General features: G+C 47.0%; 1 protein-coding gene and 1 long non-coding RNA gene across 3 annotated transcripts in view; one reads left to right on the top strand and one right to left on the bottom strand.

The window, feature by feature from the left end:
* KCNJ10 (potassium inwardly rectifying channel subfamily J member 10) overlaps positions 1–22,962 on the top strand; it is a 34,478-nt gene extending 11,516 nt beyond the window's left edge. The window contains exon 2 of the mRNA XM_003415179.4: positions 17,661–22,962. Coding sequence (XP_003415227.1) covers positions 17,661–18,797 — 1,137 coding nt within the window. The 3' untranslated portion in view covers positions 18,798–22,962. The remainder of the gene's footprint in view (positions 1–17,660) is intronic.
* LOC135230821 (uncharacterized) overlaps positions 1–23,069 on the bottom strand; it is a 44,495-nt gene extending 21,426 nt beyond the window's left edge. For both annotated transcript variants that reach the window (XR_010321575.1, XR_010321576.1), the window contains exon 1: positions 22,959–23,069. This is a non-coding gene — a long non-coding RNA (uncharacterized LOC135230821). The remainder of the gene's footprint in view (positions 1–22,958) is intronic.
* Positions 23,070–23,578: the final 509 nt, after the last annotated feature.

Below are 23,578 nucleotides of genomic sequence, written 5' to 3'. Positions count from 1 at the left end.
GTGGGCCAGCTGTTGCGGGAGGGGTTGGGAAGGCCCCCTGAGACCTGCCAGGTGGGAGGGGCACAACCTATACATACTGGGCTACCGCTGGTGATGTGGTGATGGCTGGGGGAGAGCTCAGTGGGATCATGTTCCAAGGTTGACTCCACACCACTGACCCTTCAGGACTCCAGGGTGGAGAAAAGGATCTTATAGGAAAGCAGAAGTTGGAATGAGGCAGAAGGCCAGGGTTATTGCTCTGATTCCCATATAAAATAACATCTGTTACTACCTAGCTGTGTGATTTTGGGAAAGTCATCCAGCTTTTCTAGGCCTTGGCTTCCTCTTCAGTAAAATGGGGGGATTAAACCAGATGACCACTAATGGCCTCCTGGCCCCAGCGTTCTATGACACAGCACACTGGCGAGATGACGTGCACAGACTTTGGTTTACGCAGCCTTGGGTTCACTGCTTACTTATAGACATCCTGGGCACATTAGCTAACCTCTCAAAGTCCTGGATTCCACGCCACCCATAAGAGGGCTGCACTTGGGGCCCTCCCGTTGACACAGTGGCTGCAACAATGCTCTCAAGCATAACAACGATTTTGAGATTGGCAAAGAACCGGGCAGTGTTTCGTTCTGTTGTACACGGGGTCACTATGAGTCGGAACCGACGCAATGGCACCTAACAACAACAACAAGAGGGCAATGGTATTACCGACCTCCCAGGGAGGATAGGATGATGTGGTGCCTGTAAACACTCAGCACAATACCTGGCATCTTGTACAGGCAGAGACAGAGGAAGTTCGTGGTGCTGTGGGAACACAGAGGAGGGGCATTAACCTACACTGCGATGGGGACCTCCGGGAAGGCTTCCCAGAAAAAGTGGCATCTCAGCTGGGGCCTGGAGGAGGAGTAAAAATTAACTAAGCAAGTGGGGAGGGGAAGTGTGGGCCCCAGCATTTGCAAAGAACAAGAATAAACTGCTTAGGGCAGCAGCAGGTAAATTTTAGCTCAACAGGAAGAACCTTCTGGGTACAAGGCATGACCTAGGAAAGGTGGGGGAGGGGAGGCCCTTGGATAAGGGAAAGCCTGGCCTGTTCTGGAGCTGAGAGCCATTTAGTGTGGCTGGAAGGTAAAGAGGTGCATGACAGGGGAGCAGGGGGATGACAGAGGATGCTGACGCTAGACTCTGTCCCACCTACAACTCTAGGGACTTTAGCAATGGGGTTCCTTGGGTTCCATCTTCCTTTCCTTAATTTTCCTTCTCCCTCCCTGCCAAGACTCAGTCTTCCTGTCTTTGGATAGGGAGTGTCACACAGGCACAAGGAAGCACTGGGCTCCACAGAAGGACCTGGTTGGTCCAGGGAGAAGCTCCGAGTCCAGAGTCCTCAGGCCTGCAGCTGTCTGCCTCTCTCCTTTCCCACTATGAAAGAGGGAGTCTACTTCCCACAGAAGATTTTGGACTTCTTGCACTGAGGCACTTCTGCTAAGCATGGGGTACCCTTCGTGAGCCTCATTTTCCCTAGTGGCCACCCTCACTCTAGAGAGTCGGGGAATGTTGATGGCAATGGGGCTGGGGACAGCTTGGAGTGAGGACTGAGGGAAACTAAGATGCCTTTTCAGCTTAGAGGAAAAGCTAATGGGGAGACTGAGTCAGTGCCCCCAAGTGTCCAAAAGTTGAAGCTGCAATGGGAAACTCAGAGGAAGGACTTCCCAATAATCATTAGGGATGTCCCTCACTGGAAAGCAGCCCCGGTGGCTCAGATGGCTGCTAACTGAAAGGTCGAGGTTTGACTCGACTCAGGGGCTCCTCAGGAGAAAGACTGGCAATCTGGTTCCGTAAAGATTACGGCTAAGAAAACCCTGTGGGGCAGTTCTGCTCTGCCACATGGGGTGTTTCTGAGCCAAATTCGACTCAACGGCAGCTAACGACAACAGTACACACTGGAAAAGGGGCCCGAGGGAAGAAAAAGTAATGTAGAGCATCAATTCTAGAAGTTCTTTTAAATAAAACAAGACCTAGGCAAAGCTCTATACCAGGCACTGAGGAGGACACAGAGGTGAACAAAACACAGGTTACGAATTGGTTCAGAAAAGATTCTCCTGTTTGGGAAGGTGGGGATGGCCCTTCCTGGGAGGAGCAGGGGCGGACATAATGAGCCCTGTGTGGGCTCCCCTGGGGGTACTTCCACACTGGCGAGTGACTCTTCTGGCTCCTCCTGCCCCCACACTGCCTCTTAGGCCCCCGACCGACTAGGTCTAAGACCTCCTTCATCACTAGCCCGCACACCTTATAAGATCACAGACGAGAAAGTATACAGCTGGATGGAGTCTGCCTCCCTCTTTTCTCTCACGTGGGCAATAACATGGCCCCCTTGGGCTCTGGTACCCCAAGGAGCAGGTCCTATCAGCTTGGCCCCTTTTTAGTTTCCCAGACTCTGGTGACAGATCTGGTGGCACATCAGTGGCTCACTGGCCTCCACCCCAAGAGCCTTATCTCCCTCCCTGGACCTGGCCATCTTGGGCTTTGAGAAGCCTGCCAGCTGCCTGGAGCCACTGAGGCTGGGACACACGGGAAGGGCAAGGGGTTGAAGGGCAGTAACTGAGGAACTTAGCTCTATTCAATATCCCTCACCACACACCTTCCCCACCCCTTGGCAGGTTGAGAAGGTTTTGGAGGGAGCGAATCATCAGGAGGTGGGGTGAATGAAGATACCCACTGCAGTCGGGTCAATGCCAACTCCTGGCGCCCCTACAGGACAGAGTAGAGCTGTCCCATAGGGTTTCCAAGGCTGTGGAAGCAGACTGCCACATCTTTCTCCTACAGAGCGCCTGGTGGGTTTGAACTGCCGACCTTTCAGTTAACAGCCATGTATTGAACCACTGCACCACCAGGGCTCCTTGGGATGAAGACTAGTGAGTTGGAACCCCCCTCCAACTCTAGAGTAATACTAAATCCTACCCCACAAATCACTGTTACCCTAGGGAGAGGAAGGGAGTAGGAGAAATAGGGCAGTGACGTAGCTGTAGCATCATCAAGCCCACGGGGGTGTGGGAGACAGTGCAAGTGCAGTGGCCACTGGGCTTGGAGTCAGAAGCTCTGAGTGGCCGTTAAATAAATGCAGGCAACTTACTTTACCTCTCTGAGCTTTTGTTTCTCTAATTCAGTAGATATTTTTTTTTCTTCATCTGCAAATTAGGATAATAGTAATCTTATATTTGCATAAGAGCCTTACAGGTTTCACATGCTTTATTTTGTGTAATCCTGACCACACAATGTCTCCTTGGATGAGCAAACTGAGCCCTAGAGAGATTAAGAGACTGACTGAAGTTCCCGTAGCTAGTAAATGACACAGACCGGGGTGGCAAAGAGTGGGAAAGAAGAATAGGGACTTTTGGCTATAACCCCAGACCTGCCAGGATAACAAATAGGTTCTATTTGTTAAGCCAACTCCATTTGATTGGAAATGGCTCTCTATCACTGTGTTGAGAAAAATTTTGAGATTCAGCCAGAAAAAAAGTACTATGATAAGTTAGTGATATCTGCTTGGGGGGGGGTATGGTGGCCCACATATTGTATGTTTGACATCCCTGACCCAGAATCAGAGCCAGGGATTTCAAGTTTAAGTCCTTCCTCTATACGAATTAATTAGGTTAAGTTCAAAGGCACCAGTTTAAAAGGATGAGTAAGATATACAGTGTCTGCCTTCAGAGAGCTCACAGTCTACTGAGAGGAATGGAGGCGTGCCGTGTTGACGATGTGGCAAAATGTTCCAGGAGCACTAAGGGAAAGTAAATGCTTCTACCTGGGAGTCTAGGGAGGGCCCCACACAGAGAGGGTGTTGGAACAGAGCCTTGAAGGACGAAAAAGACTTTGAAGGGAAGAGATGGGGGGATGCTGGGAGGCAGGAAGACAGCAATCTAGGCAGAGGGAAATGCATGAGCAAAGGCGTGGAGACAGGCAAGTGGGGTGCAGGCCACGTTCGATGAATGGAAGATAGTTCTACATGGCCAGAATATGGGGTGCATGAAGTATAGACTGTGCAAAGTAAGGTGGAGTCAGATGGCAAAGGATTTTGAATGCCATGTCAACACATTTGGGCTTCATCACAAAAGCTGTGGGCACTCATTGAAAGATTTAAAGCTGGGAGTGACAAGATGGGATTGTGTTGTAGAAAGGCACTCTGACAGCTGAGAGGGAAGGAGTGAGGAAGGTGAGCCTGGGGGCTGGAGGACCAGGAGATCATTGCAACATATCAGGTGAAAGAGAACAGGAGACTGAACTAGGGCAGTCTCGGAGGGGATGGAGAGAAGGCCCACAAAGGCAGGATTGACAAGACCTAGTGACCAACTAAGGAGTCCCAGTGGTGCAGTGGTTAAGCATTCAGCTGCTAACCAAAAGCTTGGCAGTCAGAACCCACCAGTGGCTCTGTGAGAGAAAGATGTGGCAGTCTGCTTCCGTAAAGATAACAGCCTTGGAAACCCTATGGGGCAGTTCTACTCTGTCCTGTAGGGTGACTCTGAGTCAGAATCAATGGCAGTGCATAGTGACCAATTGGAGTTTCTGGATGGTGCAAAGGGTTGGTGGTTCAAATCCACCCAGAGGTGCCTCAGGAGAGAGTCCTGGTGATTTACTTCTGAAAAATCAGCCAGTGAAAACCCTATGGAGCATAGTTCTACTCTGATACACATGGGGTCACCACGAGTTGGAAACGACTCAACGGCAACTGCTTACTGGTAGTGACCTACTGGTTCAGGGCAAGAGAGAAAACAGGGATGGCTCTAAGGTTTCTATCTTGGGTAACAACTGGATTCTTTGAACAAGAGGGGAAATACAAAAGGGACTTTCTTTTGAGGAGGGAGGACATGAGTCTGAACACATTAAAGTTGCAATGCTCCAGATAGGGGGAGCCTGTTAGTACTTAGACACACAAAGCAGAGGTCAGGTGGAAACCATGGAGTGGTTAGAACAGCTGAGCGAGGGAGAGAAGAGCAGTTAGAGATGAGAGCCAAGGATGGGTCCCCGAGGTACACCAGCATTTACGGGGGAAAGGAGAGATGACAGTAAGGAAGGAGTATCCCAAGTAAACAGAGAGGCAGAGAGAGAACCTGGAGAACATAATTTCAGAGAGTAATGATGAGACTCTCCATGTATTTAGTGCTTTACAACTCATGAAGTGCTCCTGCGTATCTGGTCTCATTCAGTTCTCTCATCACCTCTGTGAAGTACGCATTAAAAAAAAAAAAAAAAAACGCATTATTAGACTTTTTTAGGATAAAGGAAATGGAAACTCCCTGGACCAGGGGTTAAATTGATTTGTCCCAAATCATGAAGCCTAGAAGTGGTAAAGCCACTTAATGGGTAGCCAAGGTCTACAAAGCCAGAGGATTTCCACCATATTGCAATCAAAGCCAAAGGAGGAAAGAGTGTCAAGAACGGACAGGCTTGTCATCAGTTGCAAATGCTGTAGAGACTGTTGGGGTTGAGGACTGAGAAAATGTCCTTGGATTTAATGATTGGAAGGTCAGCTGTGATCTTGGAGTGAGCTTCCTGCAGCTTTAACTGCCACCTACTGTGGCTGTGTGGATCGAATGTAATTGTTTCTAAAATGTTTTGTAAACCACTACTATTAACGGTTGTCATACAGCCCATTCTGGCTCATGACAACCTATGTGTGTCAAAGTAAATGTGCCCCATAGGGTTTTCAATGGCTGATTTTTTGGGTGTAGATTTCTAAGCCTTTCTTCTGAGTGCCTCTGGGGGGACTCGAAGCACCAACCTTTCAGTTAGCAGCCAAATACATTAACCATTGGCACTGCACAGGCAGTCTGCTTTGTAAACTACCAAAAAACCAAACAAAACCCACTGCCATCGAGTCGATTCCAACTTACAGTGACCCTATAAGACAAAGTAGAACTGCATCGTAGGGTTTCCAAGGCTGTAAATCTTTACGGAAGCAGAGTGTCACATCCTTCTCCCACTTAGTGGCTGGTAAGTTCATACTGCTGACTCTTTGGTTAGCAGCTAAGTGGTACAACCACTGCGTCACCAGGGCTCCTTTGGAAACTACAGAGCCCCATATTTTGAAAGTGGTTGTTCTTACTATTATTTTTCTTCTTATTAAATATTATTAGATCGAACCATTTGAAATTGCCAATATGGGACCCATTTTTTTAAACTGGCAATTTCATATGGTTCAACCTAATAATAAATAAAGGGAGTGGGCTGGGGTGAGGTGGGGGTAGTGAGAGCCTAGGAGAGAAGGCAAGCTCCATGGGACTGGGGAGCCCTGACCCCTGGTGGTGGAGAGGGAAATCTTCAGCACAGAGTGGAGCGTGGCAGGGACCCGATGAAACTTAAAATTTGCAGGAGCCTCCCCTTCCCTTCCCCCCCGGCCCCCCCCCACTCATCTTCAGCCTTGCTAGCCCCCTCTGCTGAAGCCCAGCCAAGATGAGGGATGGGATGAACTCTACCAAAGGGACTCAGTCTGGAAGAATACTTCTAACCTCTCTACTAAGATGACCCCCTCAACCAGTATATCTTTGGAGATCAGTTGGGTATAGATTGTCCCTATGGAGAATCCCAGGAGCTTAGGCCAGGTGGCAAATGCTTGGAGATCCAGGGTAGAGCTGATACATGAAGACAAGGTCGTCCACAGACATCTTGTTCCTCACCCTGATTCTACCTAACCCAGCCCAGACCCTCGGAGGAGATTCCCCAAGCATCCTAGGGAACTTTTCAGTATCTCACGTCTTACCAGGGACTTCTTCCTGTGTATGCCATTGCCTCCACCTGGATCTTAGCACTGATCTTTCTGGCTCTTGAGTCGAGGGGAGGAGGGGTGGTTAACATCTCCAAGTAGATGTTACCAGCACCTTCAGAGGTAAGGACCCAGATGGGGCTGAGTGAGGAGGCTCCGGATTGCTGGAGCAGTGGCTGGGAAGACAGCAGTTCGGACTCCGTCAGATGAACTCTGCACAGTGCCAAGCTCCTCACAAAGGACTGGCCCCCCACTGAGCCCAGAGGGTGGGTAGAAGCAGATACTGTGGCCAGGTGATGACTTGGGGAGGGGTTTGCAGGGGGCAGGGTGAGGGGTTGAGTTGGCAGGTACATTAAAGAGGCAGTGCCAGGAAGTCCTCTCCCTCTCCAGCCTGGGAAAGAGGGGTCCCCAAGATGCCACCCTCTGGGTAGTTTTCTACAGGAACACTGATCCCTTCTTGCGGGGGACAGAAAGCACTGCCTGGGGATTGGGGTGAGGGAAGGGGAAGTGGCCCTGATCAGCCCACACTGGCAGCAGGAGTGGTGTCTGGACTGAGGAGAACATCTGACATGGCCCCATCTCTTGTCCCTCCCTCTTGACCAGAAAACACACAGGGGGGTCAGAAGGGCCAGACAGAGGTCACAGGCTCCCAGGAAATCCTTTGAAGGCTTTTATCCTTTCTTTTAATCAGACTATGAGAGCTTTCCAAACGTTGACACAAGGGAAGAAAAGCCTATTCTTCCCTGGGCCAGGACCTTGGTGTCAGGCTGGGGCTAGAGGATGGGAGGGAAAGGGGCAGGAGACCAGGGGGCGGGGGATACGGGCAACAGTGACTCAGCTGGGAAGTCGGGCCTTGGGCACACACATTGCCCTCTCTTTCCTCACCTCAAGATTTGTGTGCATCTGGCTCCATTTCTAGTTGTTTATTCTCTTGGGGGCAGAGCAGGAGGGAGATTAATGAATAAAGACATCGAGTTTGAAAGGAACCCCAAACCCAACTCCATTCTTCTTCCAACCTTGAGGGCTTACATAATCCCACAGTGCTTTTCTTACTGACCTTCATCTTAGACGCCTCTCCTTTCTCTTCTCTTCCTCTCATTAAGAACACTTGGAAGCCTAGAAATGCCTCATTTCAGTGCAGCTGATCTCCTTCTGGAGGCCTCTAAAGTCAGAACTCCCTATTCAGGTTGGAACTGGCATCCAATGAAGAGATGATATGGTTGGTGACAGGAGGCTGAGTAGCTACTTCCTCCCTCCACCAAGGCCAGTGGGAAAAACAGGAGCTGCTGCAGCAGGAGGAACTCAGGCTAGACATACAGTTTTAAAGCAGGCAGTGATCTTACGAATTCTCGAACACAGAGCCTCCCAAATTTACCCAGCAACTCATTCTGAAACGCAAGGAGAGGGAACTTACGCCCCAGAAGATACAAAGGGTTAGCCACAAACTGCCAGATACACCCGTTGGGGATCTTTGAAATCTGTTTTGTCTTTAGAATCATGCAAATTTTTCGTTCTACTCTATAATACATTTTTTTGTTTAATATTAAAATAATATTTTCCCTCAAAATCTTTAAGTAAAACTGATACTTCAGGAAAAATTAAATTTATCCCATGGCTTTGCATACCTTCTGGCACATTGGTACATGTCCTGCTCTGGGAAGTCTGGAGTCAATGTAACCTCCTTACTTCACAATTAAGGAGATAAAGGCCTGAGAGGTTTAGTGACTTGCCCAAGGTCTCAGCTAGTCAGTGGCAGAGTTCAGATTGGTACCTAAGTTTTTTGCTTCCCTGTCCGGCACACTTTCCACCAGGCAATGTGGCCTCTTAGCTCCTAGCAGGGTCTGAAACATCCTTGTGCCTGAGTCTCTCCTTCATATCCAGAATGCTATACATGAGCATGGACCTTGCTTAGCTGTCTAGGATACGTGTGGGCTTAGAGACCAGCCTGGCCTCAGGTTCTGAGGCTGATAGTACTCAAAACCTCCCTCTCTGTATACAGGGCTCTCTCGACACATAGCACTTAAGCATGACGGATAGATACTGGGACAGTGAGCAGGTACTGTAATTTGCTATTTTTATCCACCTGTTTATTTATCTATACCCAACAAGTGACTGGTTCAGGAATACCTTCAAACCTAAAAGACCTGGAGATCTGCTCCTGTAAAATTTTTCAGCTTGGGAAACCTTACGGGGCAGTTGTACTCTGTTCTATAGGGTTCTTATAAGTTGGAATTGACTCAACAGCACACAACAGCAAAAACGGTTAGTTTATTAGAATTTCTACACGTATAAGGAAAGACAGAAAACACCAGAAGAGAAAATATCATCAAGAAGGAGGAGTGAGAGGGCCCTAAGATGAGAGGCTCTGGACCAGAGTGAAGTTCCATTCATCCTGCTCAGGATAATAGCTTCCATATCTCCTCAGCCCTGCTGTAGCATGGAGCTCGTTCCTGATTCACTGAGATTGGCCCCTATGGCTGCAGGAGTACAGGACTGTCACCACAGGTCAGTAATCCCCAGCTACTCACTCATCACTCATAAAATATGTCTTGAGCACCTACTATGAGCTAGCACCTACGCTGAGCTCGTCTTTAGGGTAACTAAGATACATTATGCGTGGATCCTTCTTTCAATAGCTTATTTGTAGTAGAAGACAAACGATATGCCACATACCAAGAGATGTGCCATAAAAGGTGTTGTTGTTGTTAGGTGCTGTTGAATTGGTTCCAACTCATAGTGACCCTAAAGGACAAAGTAGAACTGCCCATAAGGTTTCCAAAGAGCGTCTGGTGGATTCAAACTGCCAACCTTTTGGTTAGCAGCCTGAGCTCTTAACCACTGCATCACCAGGGCTCCATAAAAGGTGTTGTGGATATGTATGTACATATATGAAAACTCAGAAAAGGGAGATATTACTTACAACCACGGGGATTAGAGAAGACCTCATGGGAGAAGGGCCACTAGACTTGGGCTCTGAAAGGTGAGAGCTGAATATGTAGAGGTAAGAGAAACAGGAGGCCGGGAAGAGAGAAGAGCATCAACAGTCACATGAAGGCAGGAAGGCATGTGGTAGGTAAAGAGAGCAGGGAATATTGGTTTGCCTGAAGCTTGTCACAGGAGAGAAGTGGTAGGAAAGAAGGCTGGAAAGGAGGTTTAGAGGCAGATCATGGAAAGCCCTTATGTCAGACTGAGTTTGGCCTTTTTTTTTATAATGAGGAGACATGACCATGTTTTGGGGCTGGCGAAGGCACTGAGGCAGTTATAGTGTGATGAGAAGCACGTGGGCTTGGGAGACAGAGGGCCCGATCATGAGTTCAGTTCCACAATTTAGCGAATCACTTCATCTCTCCGAACCTCAGTTTCCTTATTCATAAAATAAGGATTATAATCTTAATTCCCCATAGGAATGCCCTGAGAACAAAATGCGAAAGTGCTTTGTATAGTACTGGATAAAGGTTGGTTCATTGATTCCCGATCAGAGGTGTAATTGAGGAGGAGTAATCCAGCAGCAGTGTAGGATGGATCTGAGGAGAGAAAGAATGGAGATAGGAGATGAGTAGAAGGCTGATGCATTGACTCAGCCAAGGTATTAAAGACATGAAGTAAGACGGTAAGATGAAGGGGAGGAGACACAGGCAATAAATCCACAGCACGTGGCATCAGATGAATGCTGGGATGAAGGAGGAAGAGTTTGAGAGGATCCCAAAATTTTGAGTGTGGGTAACTGGGAGGATGATGGCGCCATTAACTCTTTAGGGAACCAAAGAGAGGGAGCAGGTAGAAGAAGAAAGGGGATTTGTTAGTATTTGCAAATGAATGCATTTGAGGTACTGGTGGCATACAGAGGTATCAACTTAGTCATAATTCCGGCTGTTAGGATCCCAAAGCTGCTTTCTGTCAAATTGCTTTTGCCACAGAGAAAATATATAAAGCTCTTTCCTCACAGTCCCTTCCTTGCCCCTCCATCCCCACAGGTTTTGGGAGAATGGGCACAGCTTTTTCCTTCCCCCTCCACCTGCTGCCCCTGGGAGGCAGCTGAAGCAATTTTTCTAGTCCCCCAGTTTAGCACAGTCACTCCAATACCCCATAGCTACCTACAAGGCTCATTCTCCCTCTCCACCCTCCTGCAAAGGGGACAGTTGACCCAGATGAGAGCTGGGACTGATGTCCTGGGACTTTCTTTCTCCCACCGTTTGGAAGAGGTGTTTGAAACCTCTGTAGCATTAGTGAAGCCAGGTAAACTTGGGTCCCCTCCCACTCCACCATGGCTCTGCCTGAAGGTCTCTGTAAGCTAGGTGTCTCCTGTGAGGTGCTCCAAGGCTGCAGCCTTCACTGGGGCCTCAGCTGTCCACATTAAGCAGATTTACTCAGTCTGTCTTACAAACTGTACTAGGCTTGGGGGAACTGATGAAAGTCATAGTTCTGGGCCTCAAATTAAGAGCTCATGGATGGTCAACAAACCATTTCAAAGCATTATGATGTTTTGAAATAGGAACAACACAAGATCATGTTCGTAAACCTGTACTAGGGTGGAGTGGTGGGGGGCAGAGAAGATGAACTATTTTTTTGAGAGCACCAGGAAAGCCTTCAAAGAGGGTAACTAACACTTGATCTAAGTTTTGAAAGATAAGCAGGAGGTCGTCAGGTTGGCACAGAGTGGGGCAGTGGAAAAGCACGCCCAAAGGTAGAAAGGAATGAAACCGTGAGGCTCTTTACAGGGCTGGAGTCTGAGGTACCTGTGGAGGATTGTCAAGAGTAAAGGGAAGAAGCAAGTGAAGACCAAATCATGAAGGGCCTTGAATGGTGTGCTAAGAGGCTTGCAGTTAATCCTAAAGGCAGTGGGGAGCCATGGATCAATTTTGGTCATGATAATCACAAGAGCAGTGTCTTTACTCAAGAGCAGCCCTATACTCAAGTAAGGCTTTGAGAAGTGCATTCATTCTAGGGAATCAATGACTCAAAGGCTCTCTAATAAAGAAAGCTAGTAAAGCTACAGACCTGAAGCAGTAAGTGGGAATAGTATTTTCTGAGGGAACATGTTGGACATCACTGCAGATATGGCTGGACTTCGTCTCCAGGAAAGAACAATCTTTAGTTCAAGTCTTAGAGGAGATCACCACTCAGAGGCTGGTCTTAACTTGTCTTCAGAATTCTGGTATCTGGCTGGGACTGTTTTGGGGAAATAGTACCCTCTAGAGGAAAGAGTGCATGTGTTTTGGGTGGGGCAGCAACAAACCATTCCAAGAGCATTGGCCTGCTTCCTTCCCCAGGGGCCTGGCCAGCTTGGGGGCGGAGTGTAGCAGATTGTTTATCCACCTCTGACTCTGACCACCATGAAGAACAAAGCTGCCTGGCTGTGGGAGGTGGCACAACAGCTGGAAGCCGCAGATATAAAGGCTGGCAACAGCTAGCACAACAGCCGGAGGCGGCAATCACAACAGCCAGAAGCAGCAAAGAGGCTAGCCAGTAGCCAAGATCTCTAATGTCTATGTAGACATAGCCTTCACACTGAACTCGGGAAGCTCCTGGCTCTGTCTTCTGTGTCTCAGCTGTGATCCACCACTATTCAGAGCGCTACAGAAGCAACTCCCGAGAGTATAAGACCCATGAGAATGGACCTGGGGTACACAGAAGCAGTTGCTGCAATTTAAAAAGTTCTGAACCAGGAGCCAGAAGACCTGGGTTCTGTTCCCAACTCTATTACTGACCTGCTTGGGCCAAATCTTTCTGAGCCTTAGTTTCTAATGATGCCTTTCCTACGTACTAGAATCAACATATTTTATAAGCAAATACTGGAGCCCTCGTGGCATAGTGGTTAAGAACTTGGCTGCTAACCAGAAGATCAGCAGTCTGAATCCACCAGTCACTCCTTGGAAGCCCTATGGGGCAGTTCTACTCTGTTCTACAGGGTCACTATGAGTTGGAATCCACCAATGGCAATGGATTTGGTTTTATATGATATATAATCACAGACTATTATTTTGAGAGCAATAAGCAAGGTTTTCCTTGGGCCCTAAGATAAGCAGGATCTACCCTCAGCACAAACAGAGCCTGGAATTTGACGAAGGTTCCCCGATTGACATCATAAAAAGTGAAGAGACAGGAGTGTGGAGGAGGAAGCAGGCACCCTGATCCTCCGTGAATGTAGACAGAAGCTTAGAGACAATCTTTCAATTTCCATTCAAAACTTAAGTCTCTTCTACCGAGTCTCTGCAAAGTGCTTGTCCAATCTATCCTTGAACACCTCCAGGGACAGGGCACTTTCTACCTCTCAAGAAGCCCTTCTACATTTGGGCAGTTCTGATTGCTACAACGCTCTTTGGAATCTTTCTCCCTGTAGCTTGAACTCACTAGTCCTGGTTGTTCCTCTTGGGACTCAAAGAACAAAACCAAGCCCTCTTTCACATGACAGCCCTTCAAACCAAATATTTGCACTCAGCCATCGGGTCCCTGATGGTTTCCTTCTGGCTTAAACTTCCCCATTTCCTTCGACCATTTCTCACGTGATCTGGTTTTGAATCTTGATTGTTCCTTGATACTTAGTACTGCAGATATGGGATGAGAGAGCAGAGCAGAATCAACCACTTCCTTATCTAGATGCTGGAGTTCAACTAAAGTCGTTTATGACTGCATTGCTTTTTTGGCAACCAAGACCCACGGATAACTCATACTAGATTTTTTTTCCTGCTAAAATGCTTAAATCTTTTTCAGGGTACTGCTTGCTAAAATCACATCTTCCCAATCCAGAACTTGTTCAGCTAATTTTTGGACACAATACGTAAAGTAACATGTATCCTTTTTGTTAGATTTGGCCTTTTGTATCTTAATTCTGCCCCATCCCTGACATTTGCAACCCATCCCAGCTTTGCGTCATACATACAATCGATGGCCATATAGTTCTGAATAAAATTAATTTTTAAGTACATCAAATAGGAGAAGGTTAAAGGTAAAGTTCTCTGATACATCACTAGGAAACTGATTCCAGGCTATCATGATCCACTCACCAGTAACTCTGATGTTTTTATTTTAAGTTACCTAATTAGATTAACACTCTACTCATTTTTATCTATCTTACCTCCAAAGACATAATGAGATCTTGTCAAAAGTCCTGCTGAAGTTTGGATACACTTTATTGCAGCTCACTGATTTGCCACTTTAGTAACTGTCATTGAAGGAAATTAGGTTCGATGTGACTTGTTTTTAGTAAACCTATGTTGTTGTTAGGTGCCGTCAAGTTGGATCTGATTCATAGTGACGCTATGTACAAGAGAAAGAAACACTGCCCAGTCCTGCACCAGCCTCACAATCATTGCTATGTTTGAGCCCACTGGTGTAGCCATTGTGCCAATCCATCCTGCTGAGGGTCTTTCTCTTGTTTTGCTGACCCTTTGCTTTACCAAGCATGATGTCCTCCTCCAGGGACTGATCCCTCCTGATAACACGTCCAGGCGCTGTCTTCCCTTTCTCAGCTGTGATCCTCTATACAGGGTACTACAGAGGCAATTCCTGAGAGCATGAAACCCATGAGAATGAACCTGGTGTACACAGAAACAGTTGTGTATCAAAGTACATGAGATGAAGCCTCACCATCCTCACTTGTTAGAAGCATTCTGGCTGAACTTCTTCCAAAACAGATTTGTTCATTTTTCTGGCAGTTCATGGTACATTCAATATTCTTCACCAACACTGTGACTCACAGGCATCAGGCATCAATTCTTTTTCAGTCTTCCTTATTCATTGTCCAGCTTTTGCATGCATATGAAGTGACTGAAAATAGCATGGCTTGGGTCAGGTACACCTTAGTCCTCAAGGTGACATCTTTGCTTTTTAACGCTTTAAAGAGGTCTTTTGCAGCAGATTTGTCCAAAGCAATATGTCGTTTGATTTCTTGACTGCTGCTTCCATGGGTGTTGATTGTGGATCCAAATAAAATGAAATCCTTGACAACTTCAATCTTTTCTCCATTTATCACAATGTTGCTTATGGCTCAGTTGTGAGGATTTTTGTTTTCTTTATGTTAAGGCGTAATCCATACTGAAGGCTGTCGTCTTTGATCTTCATCAGTAAGTGCTTCATGTCCTCTTCACTTTTCAGCAAGCAAGGTTGTGTCATCTGCATAACGCAGGTTGTTAATGAGTCTTCCTCCAATCCTGACGCTGTGTTCTTCTTCATATAGTCTAGCTCCTTGGATTATATGCTCAGCATACAGATTGAATAAGTATGGTGAAAGGATGCAACCCTGATGTGCACCTTTCCTGGTTTTAAACCACACAGTGTTCCCTTGTTCTGTTCAAACAACTGCCTCTTGGTCTATGTGCAACTGTGTGTAATTGTGCTCATGCAGAACCTGTACAGTAAACCCATGCTGGATCTTATGGACATCTGCCTTCCCCCACCCTTCCCAAGTACTCATAATCTCAATACCTCATTCTAGAATCTTGCCTAGGATCAATATCTTACCTGTTTGCCTGTGGTTTATGAAATGTACTTCAGTGTTTCTTCTGAAAATCAAAATTACGTTCACCCATCTCCAACTTTCCGGCACTTCTTCTGTTCTCTAATAGTTCTTCAAAATATCTTATAGGAGTTTCACATCTTCTTTTCAAGAGTTTGATGATCACATGAGAAAGCATGCTAATGTGTATACTTTTAAAATGGTATATACCAAAAAAAGTCTGAGTATTGATTAAGACTTTTCTTGGGCTCTAAATACGAATTCCTCAAACTTCTGATTTGAAGAGTTTCCCTCTTGCTCCAAAGTAGCCAAGATATTGGGGAGTGGGTGGCATACAAGTCTGACTGAGTAGTCTCACTTGAATAAAAGTTCCAAATGGGCTGGGGGCAGGTAAAATGGGCATCCTGGTTGCCTCTGAACATTCTTGGAATTTTCATCCACTGGTGGTCTTGAATTCAGTGGCCACTTGGGTGGGTACATGGATGGGGGGCAGTGTGATGAAGAAGAAATGAATGGTTCAGACTTCTAGGAATGGAGAATATGATGAACCTTTCTCTTCTCCAAGAAGGCACAAACTCCCCAGAGACCACCCTTGTCTTAGTCATCTAGTGCTGCTATAACAGAAATACCACAAGTGGATGGTTCCAAGAAAGAGAAATTTATTTTCTCACAGCCTAGTAAGTTAGAAGTCCAAATTTAGGCATCAGCTCCAGGGGAAGGCTTTCTCTGTCAGCTCTGGAGGAAGGTCCTTGTCATTAATCTTCCTCCAGACTAGGAGCTTCTCCACACAGGAACCCTGGTCCAGAGGATGCACTCTGCCCCCAGTACTGCTCTCTTGGTGGTATGAGGTCCCCACCTCTCTGCTGGCTTCCCTTTCCTTTAGTCTTTTATAAGATAAAAGGTGGTGCAGGGCATATCCCAGGGAAACTCCCTTTACATTGGATCAGGGATGTGACCTTAGTAAGGGTATTACAATCCCACCCTAATTCTCTTTAACATAAAATTACAATCACAAAATGTAGGACAGCCACACAATGCCAGGAATCATGGCCTAACCAAATTGACACATATTTTGGGGGGACACAGTTCAATCCATGACAACCTTGTACCTTCCCAAAAGTTCAAGTGATTAGAATTCTTTCTCTACTGGAAAAGTACAAGTTACTCATTGGGCAGGGGCACCAGGCACCTTCTATTAAGTGAACTGTCTCCTATTTCAGTGCCTTGTCCCACTTTCTACTATCAGGGCAAATAGGGATCCTGAATTTCAGCCTGCGCAAACAGTCACCAACTAATGTACACTCCTAACTCTCCTACTTCACTCAGTCAAGACAATTTTGCCACCTACAATCTGGCATTTCTCCCAGTCCTTGAGAAATTGGCCCAGTGCTGCCAGGAAGCTTCAGCAAGTTGTTTCTCCCCCACCATTGCTTATCTCTTTTTGTTCAGGTCCTGTCTGTGCCCTTCCCAACATCATCCCACCCTAGCCCAGGACGAATTTCCAAAAATGATGCAAACACATAATAATAATGATAAATAGTGCTTGGATGATATAAAGGCTGGCAATGGTAAGCACAACAGCTGGAGGTGGCAATCACAATGCCAGAAGCAGCAAAGAGGCTAGCCGGTAGCCAAAATCTCCAGTGTCTATGGATACACAGCCTTGACACTGAACTCTGAAAGCTCCTGGCTCTGTCTTCTGTGTCTCAGCTGTGATCCTCTACACAGGGTGCTACAGATGCAACTCCTGAAGAGTCTGAGATCCACGAGAATGAACCTGGGGTACACGGAAGCTGTTGCTGCAATTAAAATGTTCTTTACCAGGAACCAGAAGACCTGGGTTGGAGAATGTCTCAAAGTATAGAAAAATGGGCAGTTTCTGCTGTTTTCCAAGTCAGATGAATATCTTAGTATCACTACTCTATATTGACAGGTGATAGAGAATGGGGAGAGAACGGAGAAATTAAGGCTATGTGTGTGTTAAGAGGGATTGACCTAGAAGGATTTCAATAGGATAGCCCTTCTTGCTGGTGTCATTCTTGCTGGGACTCTACTTCAGAATTAGAGATCTTTATAGAACTGGTTTTGTGGCGAATGGAGATCAGTGGAACTCTCTTTAGTCTCACCCCCACCTTGGAGGAACAGTGAACTTCTTACTCCTTCTATGTCTCGTCTAAGTATTACAAATATTAGACTACATTGCAATTATTTGCTTACTGAACATGCGTCTTTCTCATTGGACTGAGTTCTTGGAGGGCAAAGATGATGCCATTTTCATCTTTGACTTACTAGCACCTTGCATGGTGCCTGGAATTTAGCAAGTGCTCAATAAATATTTGCTAGTCAAAGGATAAATAAGTGGCACCAAAATGGATGCTACTTCCTCCTTTACATTGGCTGGTGGCTAGGGTTGGCTGGATTTATGCAGTAACCTCCATTATGCTGTCTTCCTCCCTCCAGATGACATCCGTTGCCAAGGTGTATTACAGTCAGACCACTCAGACAGAATGCCGGCCCCTAATGGTCCCAGGAATACGACGGCGGAGAGTCCTCACAAAGGATGGTCGCAGCAATGTAAGGATGGAACACATTGCTGACAAGCGCTTCCTCTACCTCAAAGACCTGTGGACAACCTTCATTGACATGCAGTGGCGCTACAAGCTTCTGCTCTTCTCTGCAACCTTTGCAGGCACCTGGTTCCTCTTTGGCGTGGTGTGGTATCTGGTAGCTGTGGTCCATGGAGACCTGCTGGAGCTGGGCCCCCCAGCCAACCATACGCCATGTGTGGTACAGGTGCACACACTCACTGGGGCTTTCCTCTTCTCCCTCGAATCCCAGACCACTATTGGCTATGGGTTCCGTTACATCAGTGAGGAGTGCCCACTGGCTATTGTGCTTCTTATTGCCCAGCTGGTGCTCACCACCATTCTGGAGATCTTCATCACAGGAACCTTCCTGGCCAAGATTGCCCGGCCCAAGAAGCGGGCTGAGACCATCCGTTTCAGCCAGCATGCAGTTGTAGCCACCCACAATGGGAAGCCCTGCCTTATGATCCGAGTTGCCAATATGCGTAAGAGCCTCCTCATAGGCTGCCAGGTGACAGGCAAACTGCTTCAGACCCACCAGACCAAGGAAGGTGAGAACATCCGGCTCAACCAGGTCAATGTGACTTTCCAAGTAGACACAGCCTCTGACAGCCCCTTCCTCATTTTACCCCTTACCTTCTACCACGTGATAGATGAGACCAGTCCCTTGAAAGATCTCCCCCTTCGCAGTGGTGAAGGTGACTTTGAGCTGGTGGTGATTCTAAGTGGGACAGTGGAGTCCACTAGTGCCACCTGCCAGGTGCGCACTTCCTACCTGCCAGAAGAGATCCTTTGGGGCTACGAGTTCACACCTGCCATCTCACTGTCAGCCAGTGGCAAATACATAGCTGACTTCAGCCTTTTTGACGAGGTTGTGAAAGTGGCCCCTCCTAGTGGCCTCCGTGACAGCACCATACGCTATGGAGACCCAGAAAAGCTCAGGTTGGAGGAGTCATTAAGGGAGCAAGCTGAGGAGGGCAGTGCCCTTAGTGTGCGCATCAGTAACGTCTGAGGCTGGGTTCCCACCTCCCCATCCCTCTGGTCTTTTTTTCTCTCTCTTCTGGCACCCTGGGTAAGGAATACTACCCAGGTTTACTGGAGAGCCCCAGAAGCACCCGTCTGCCACTCCCCGTTCTTTAACCCAGTGGCCTGTGGGTAGTCTAGGCCAATTGGGTTCAAGTTTTCCTCCCATTGTCCTCCTTCGCCTCCCCCCTCCCTTCTACCCCAACACACACACCTCCATTAAGCCAGGATGGGGGAAGAAGAGGGAGGATTAGGCTGAAGTGGCTTAGGAGGCCTCAGCCATGCTTGGAGACTCACATCAGGAGGACCATGCAGTTGGATGGAGAGATTCCCCCTGGCTACCATCAGAAAGTTTGTTGACTTGAGACTGGAGCCCCTCCCTTTCTACCTTCCCTCCTAGCAAATTCCCTAAGGCAAGACTCTCACTGATGGTTATTTTGGGGTCTGTGCCCTGAGAAATATAAGAATCTGGAATCAATTTATCCTGGAGTCTCTACCAACCTCTGTTGAAAGAAGCCAGGGTTTTTCATGGTGTAGTTAATTTCCATTTTAGCTTCTGACCATAACCTGTGGCCTTGGTTGCCACTATTTTCTCAAGTGGACTCTCTTAGAATACCCTATTCTCTCATAGATGACTTTGTTTCCACAGAATTGGGGTTGATCTGAGACACCAACCACCACTGATACTCAACACAACCACCACTGATGCTCGACTGAAAACTAGATCCACAGGGCAGATTTCCTAGGAAAGTTAAATCAACCCACCAAGTGGGATGCGGCGGCGTCACTAAAGGGATGTGGGGTGTGCAGACCATACCGGGTGACTGTCAGAGCGGGTGACACCAAAATGACTGTCTATAAAAATTTCCCTGTAGTTACAGCAACAAAAACATTTTCGTAAGCCCAGCTTACACGCATCAACATACCTACAAGGCTAAAACTCTATGCTAATTTACTTTTTGAACTTGCTAATATGCTCCATCAGAGCTCTTATTACCCAACTACAATGATGCTTCAGATCATGTGGTTTCGTCTGCACGCCCTACAAGCTCTTGCTGTTGTCTTCATTGCTGCTAATGTTTTTATAGTGGCTGATTTTGTCAAAATGTCTGATGTTTTAGCTACCTTATTGTGGTAATTAGTACTTGTGAACCTATATCAAAAACTTTTTTGAGAATGAAGTAGTAATTAAAGGAAAAGAAGGAGTACTATACGGGAATTACAATTTACGAATAACATTAGTACTGAAAACATTACTAAGGATTCTGTATGGTCTGGTATGGGAGGAGGTCCGTGGGGGTAGGGGCGACACCAGCCCTAGTGACATCACTGGTGGGATGAGTTATTTCTCAGGTTTCCAGCCTGCTGTACAAAGCCTCTGGGCATCGGTGATGCTTTGTTAAGGTTTGGGCAGAAGCAGAAATCTGGCTGGCCGCCACTGATCTCCCTGTTACCCTCCTGGTGGCCTCTGGAAAGTGCCAGTTAGTTCATTAGGCAATGCTGGGAGGGAAGGAAATTTACCTCCTGATCAAGTAACCATGGTCCCCCCTAGCCACTTCTGAGAAGTGGTATAAAATGACGGAAATCAGTCTTGTCTCTACTCTCCTTTGCCAGGAGGCAGTTACAGGGAGGTTAAAAAGCATATGTAAGCCTCTTAAGCCATTCCTTGTTCCTTGGTGGGGACTCATCCCCATGGTCAGGGAAAGGCGTATGGGCACTAGGACTTTCTCTAAAGGCCCAAATCTCAAGAGTGCTTTCTGATCTCATTTAGGTACCAAGGAACCCCCACAAAATGGTCTGGCACATAGTCTCTGAATGAATCAAGTGGCAATTTATGTGAACTGGACTCAGCCAATTAGGTTACAAGCTATACACTTGATAAAATATGCACATGTATCTGTGTACAGAGCCTTGCAGAGAAACCCATACAATTCTGAGGCTGGACCCATGGTCACCACCTGCTACAACTGCACAAGGTCCTCTTATATGGATCTCTCCTTGAACTCAACTAATTGTCTTGAAAATGAAGACCCTTCAGTCTCTACGTATTTTAAGCCCCACTGTTACTCCCCAGCACTCAAGAAAACAAGAACCAGAAAAACTTGAAAATCTGAAACAGACAACAAAGACAAAGAGGCAGTTTCTGGTCTCTCAACTTTATTCTACACGAGACTTCCCTGAATTCTTTAGATTTGCTAGGGCAAAAAGTACTGCCGTGTGTGTGCGTATGTGTGTATCCATCTCTTCATGCCCATTAACAAGTTTCTTCTGCATACAGCTGCTTCCCTCTTGAAGGAATTACTCTTGCCCTGTGCCCCTGCTGTCTATTCTAAGTCCCCAGCCTCTTCTCAGCTTCTTGGATAGCAAAGTGAGAAGACAACATTTTCTAGCTTACCCTTTTTGATCCTCCCCCACTATCCGAGACTTCGCTCTAAGTTGCACTTTAAAACATACTGTTCCTTTAATGCAATCTGACATCTTCTCCCATAAGACCCCTGGGGGACACCTTCCCCTTCCCTGCCCCTGTCCACCAACCCTAAATGGCTCTTGAGACTACAGCCTCCATCTCCCCTGAGCTAGAAGCCTCTTGGCTATAGGACAAGCTTTAGAAGCAGCTAGGTCTGGTGAAAAATGGGCCCCCTGACCACACCAACCATAGACTTGGAATGTCAGGAGAGCACCAGGCACAGGTATTAAGAAGGGAGAGTTCAGAAGAAGAACAAAACGAGTGAGGGGTGAAGATACCTGGGGTACAAAGATAAGAAAGGATGGATCTAGTGAAATCAGTAAAACCCTTGACCCTTGCTCATCTACTTAGCATTACTCATATTGGGCTAGCAAATAAGAGGTAGGTGGAGGCTCAGGGAATTAGAATATGAGATACACATGAAAGATTATCTAAGGAGAAAGAAAACAGAGATAATATATAGAGAGATGTATATAGATGTACATATGCCCAAATATCCTGAATATACAGAAAGGAAGTATTCAGAAACCTTGCATGGGGGGAGATAGGCCCTGGTTGTGAGGTAAGACACTCCAGACGTTCAGACTTAAAACCAGTGATCCCAACTTCAATATAGAGGTGAAATACCTGGTGAAGGCTCTCAGGTGTGCAGACAGGAAAGGGAGGGGTGGAAGATGCTCTTCAGAAATACAGAGGTATCTATCGAGACTTCTGATGAGCCCTGCACTGCTGATAAAAATCCAAAACCCAAAACCATCGCCATGAAGTCAATTCTGACTCACAGCGACCCTACAGGACAGAGTAGAACTGCCTTACAGGGTTTCGAAGGCTGTAAATCTTTGGGTAGCAGGCTGCCACATTTTTCTCCCAAGGAGGGGTAGTGGGTTCAGAACTACCAACCTTTCAGTTAGCAGCCAAGCGCTTTAACCACTGTGCCACCAGGGTGCTACTGATAGGACCAAGAAAGAGTGGGGGGTGAGGGGAAATGGGCAGAAGACACTGCAGTCCCGGAGATCTAGCAGAACCCACTACTTATATTGGATGTCACTGTCCTCAATGGTGTCCTGTTGTTGGAGCTTTTTTTTAAAAAATAAAAGCACCCTCTGTCTCGCTCTCTTCTCTAAATCTGAAGTGCACTGTATTTCCCCTCATTTCCACAGGGGTGGGGGCAGCTGTCCTGGAGGTAAAGACTGTGTAACTGAGGGCTGAACACCTTGTTGTGTGGAGTCATTAAAGGGAAGCCTCAATCCTAGAATCTAAATGCCAGGACTGAAGAGTTGTTGGCCCAAGGTGCTCCCCAGGCAGAGGCCCAGTCCCTCTCAATGGCTGCAAGAGCCCAAAGAGAATGCCATCTATGCCGGGAGTCTCAATCCTGGCATTTGGGCACGGGGGAGGGGGATGATGCTTCTCTGTGACATGAGGAGTGGCTCTCAGCTGTCCCAGAGGATGGTGCAGTTCCACAAGAGGCTTCTGACATCCCTACTCTGTCCTTCACGGTGTTATCTCCCCAGCTCCCGTCAGCTAGTAAGACCACCCCGGGATTTCCCTATGAGGCCTGAGCAGGAAAAGGAAGCTAGTTATACTACTGCTACCAGCCAGGGATACTGCCCCCGCTCCAAGGCTGCTACCCCGGTCCTTTACCCCTGCTAGCTAACCTTGTTTATTTGTAAAATAACACATTACCTTTGGTGTAAAGTTAGCACGGGCCTCCTGGCTCAATAATGGCCCATCCTACTGAAGCTGAAGATGGTTTTTCAATTCGTTGCATTAATTACTAAACCAGGTCAGATTTACCTAGAAACAAAAAGATATGTGTCTTTTTTATTTTTGTCTGTTCAGAACAAGATACTAAATAAAACGGATGAATCTCTGTTCTTCATTCTAGCTTCTTGTAGAAACCTAAACCAATACCGTTATCAAGGCTTGAACACACAGGCCTACTTATGGGATCCAAAGCCTACTGCCCTCAAGTTGATTCTGAATCACAGCAACTCTATAGGGTTTCCAAGGCTGTAAATCTCTATGGAAGCAGACCGCCATGTTTCTCCCGCGGAGCAGCTGGTGGTTTTGAACCAGTGACCTTTCAGTTAGCAGTCGATTGCTTTTACCACTGCGCCACCAGGGCTCCTAACCTATGGGAAAGGAGGATTGAATTAGACAGTGCTGGAATAACTTCTGATTGCCTGGCCAGGCTTTTCATTAATGATATCACCCATTCCTTCCCACTGTACTCTCTCTGACTATAGCCACCTGGGGCCAGGTCGAGAGGGTACCATGCCCCAGATTGACAAATAGGCAGATGC

The sequence above is a fragment of the Loxodonta africana genome, chromosome 3, assembly GCF_030014295.1.
Source record: "Loxodonta africana isolate mLoxAfr1 chromosome 3, mLoxAfr1.hap2, whole genome shotgun sequence".
Taxonomy (NCBI): Eukaryota; Metazoa; Chordata; class Mammalia; order Proboscidea; family Elephantidae; genus Loxodonta; species Loxodonta africana.
This window is presented reverse-complemented; position numbering and strand designations above follow the sequence as displayed.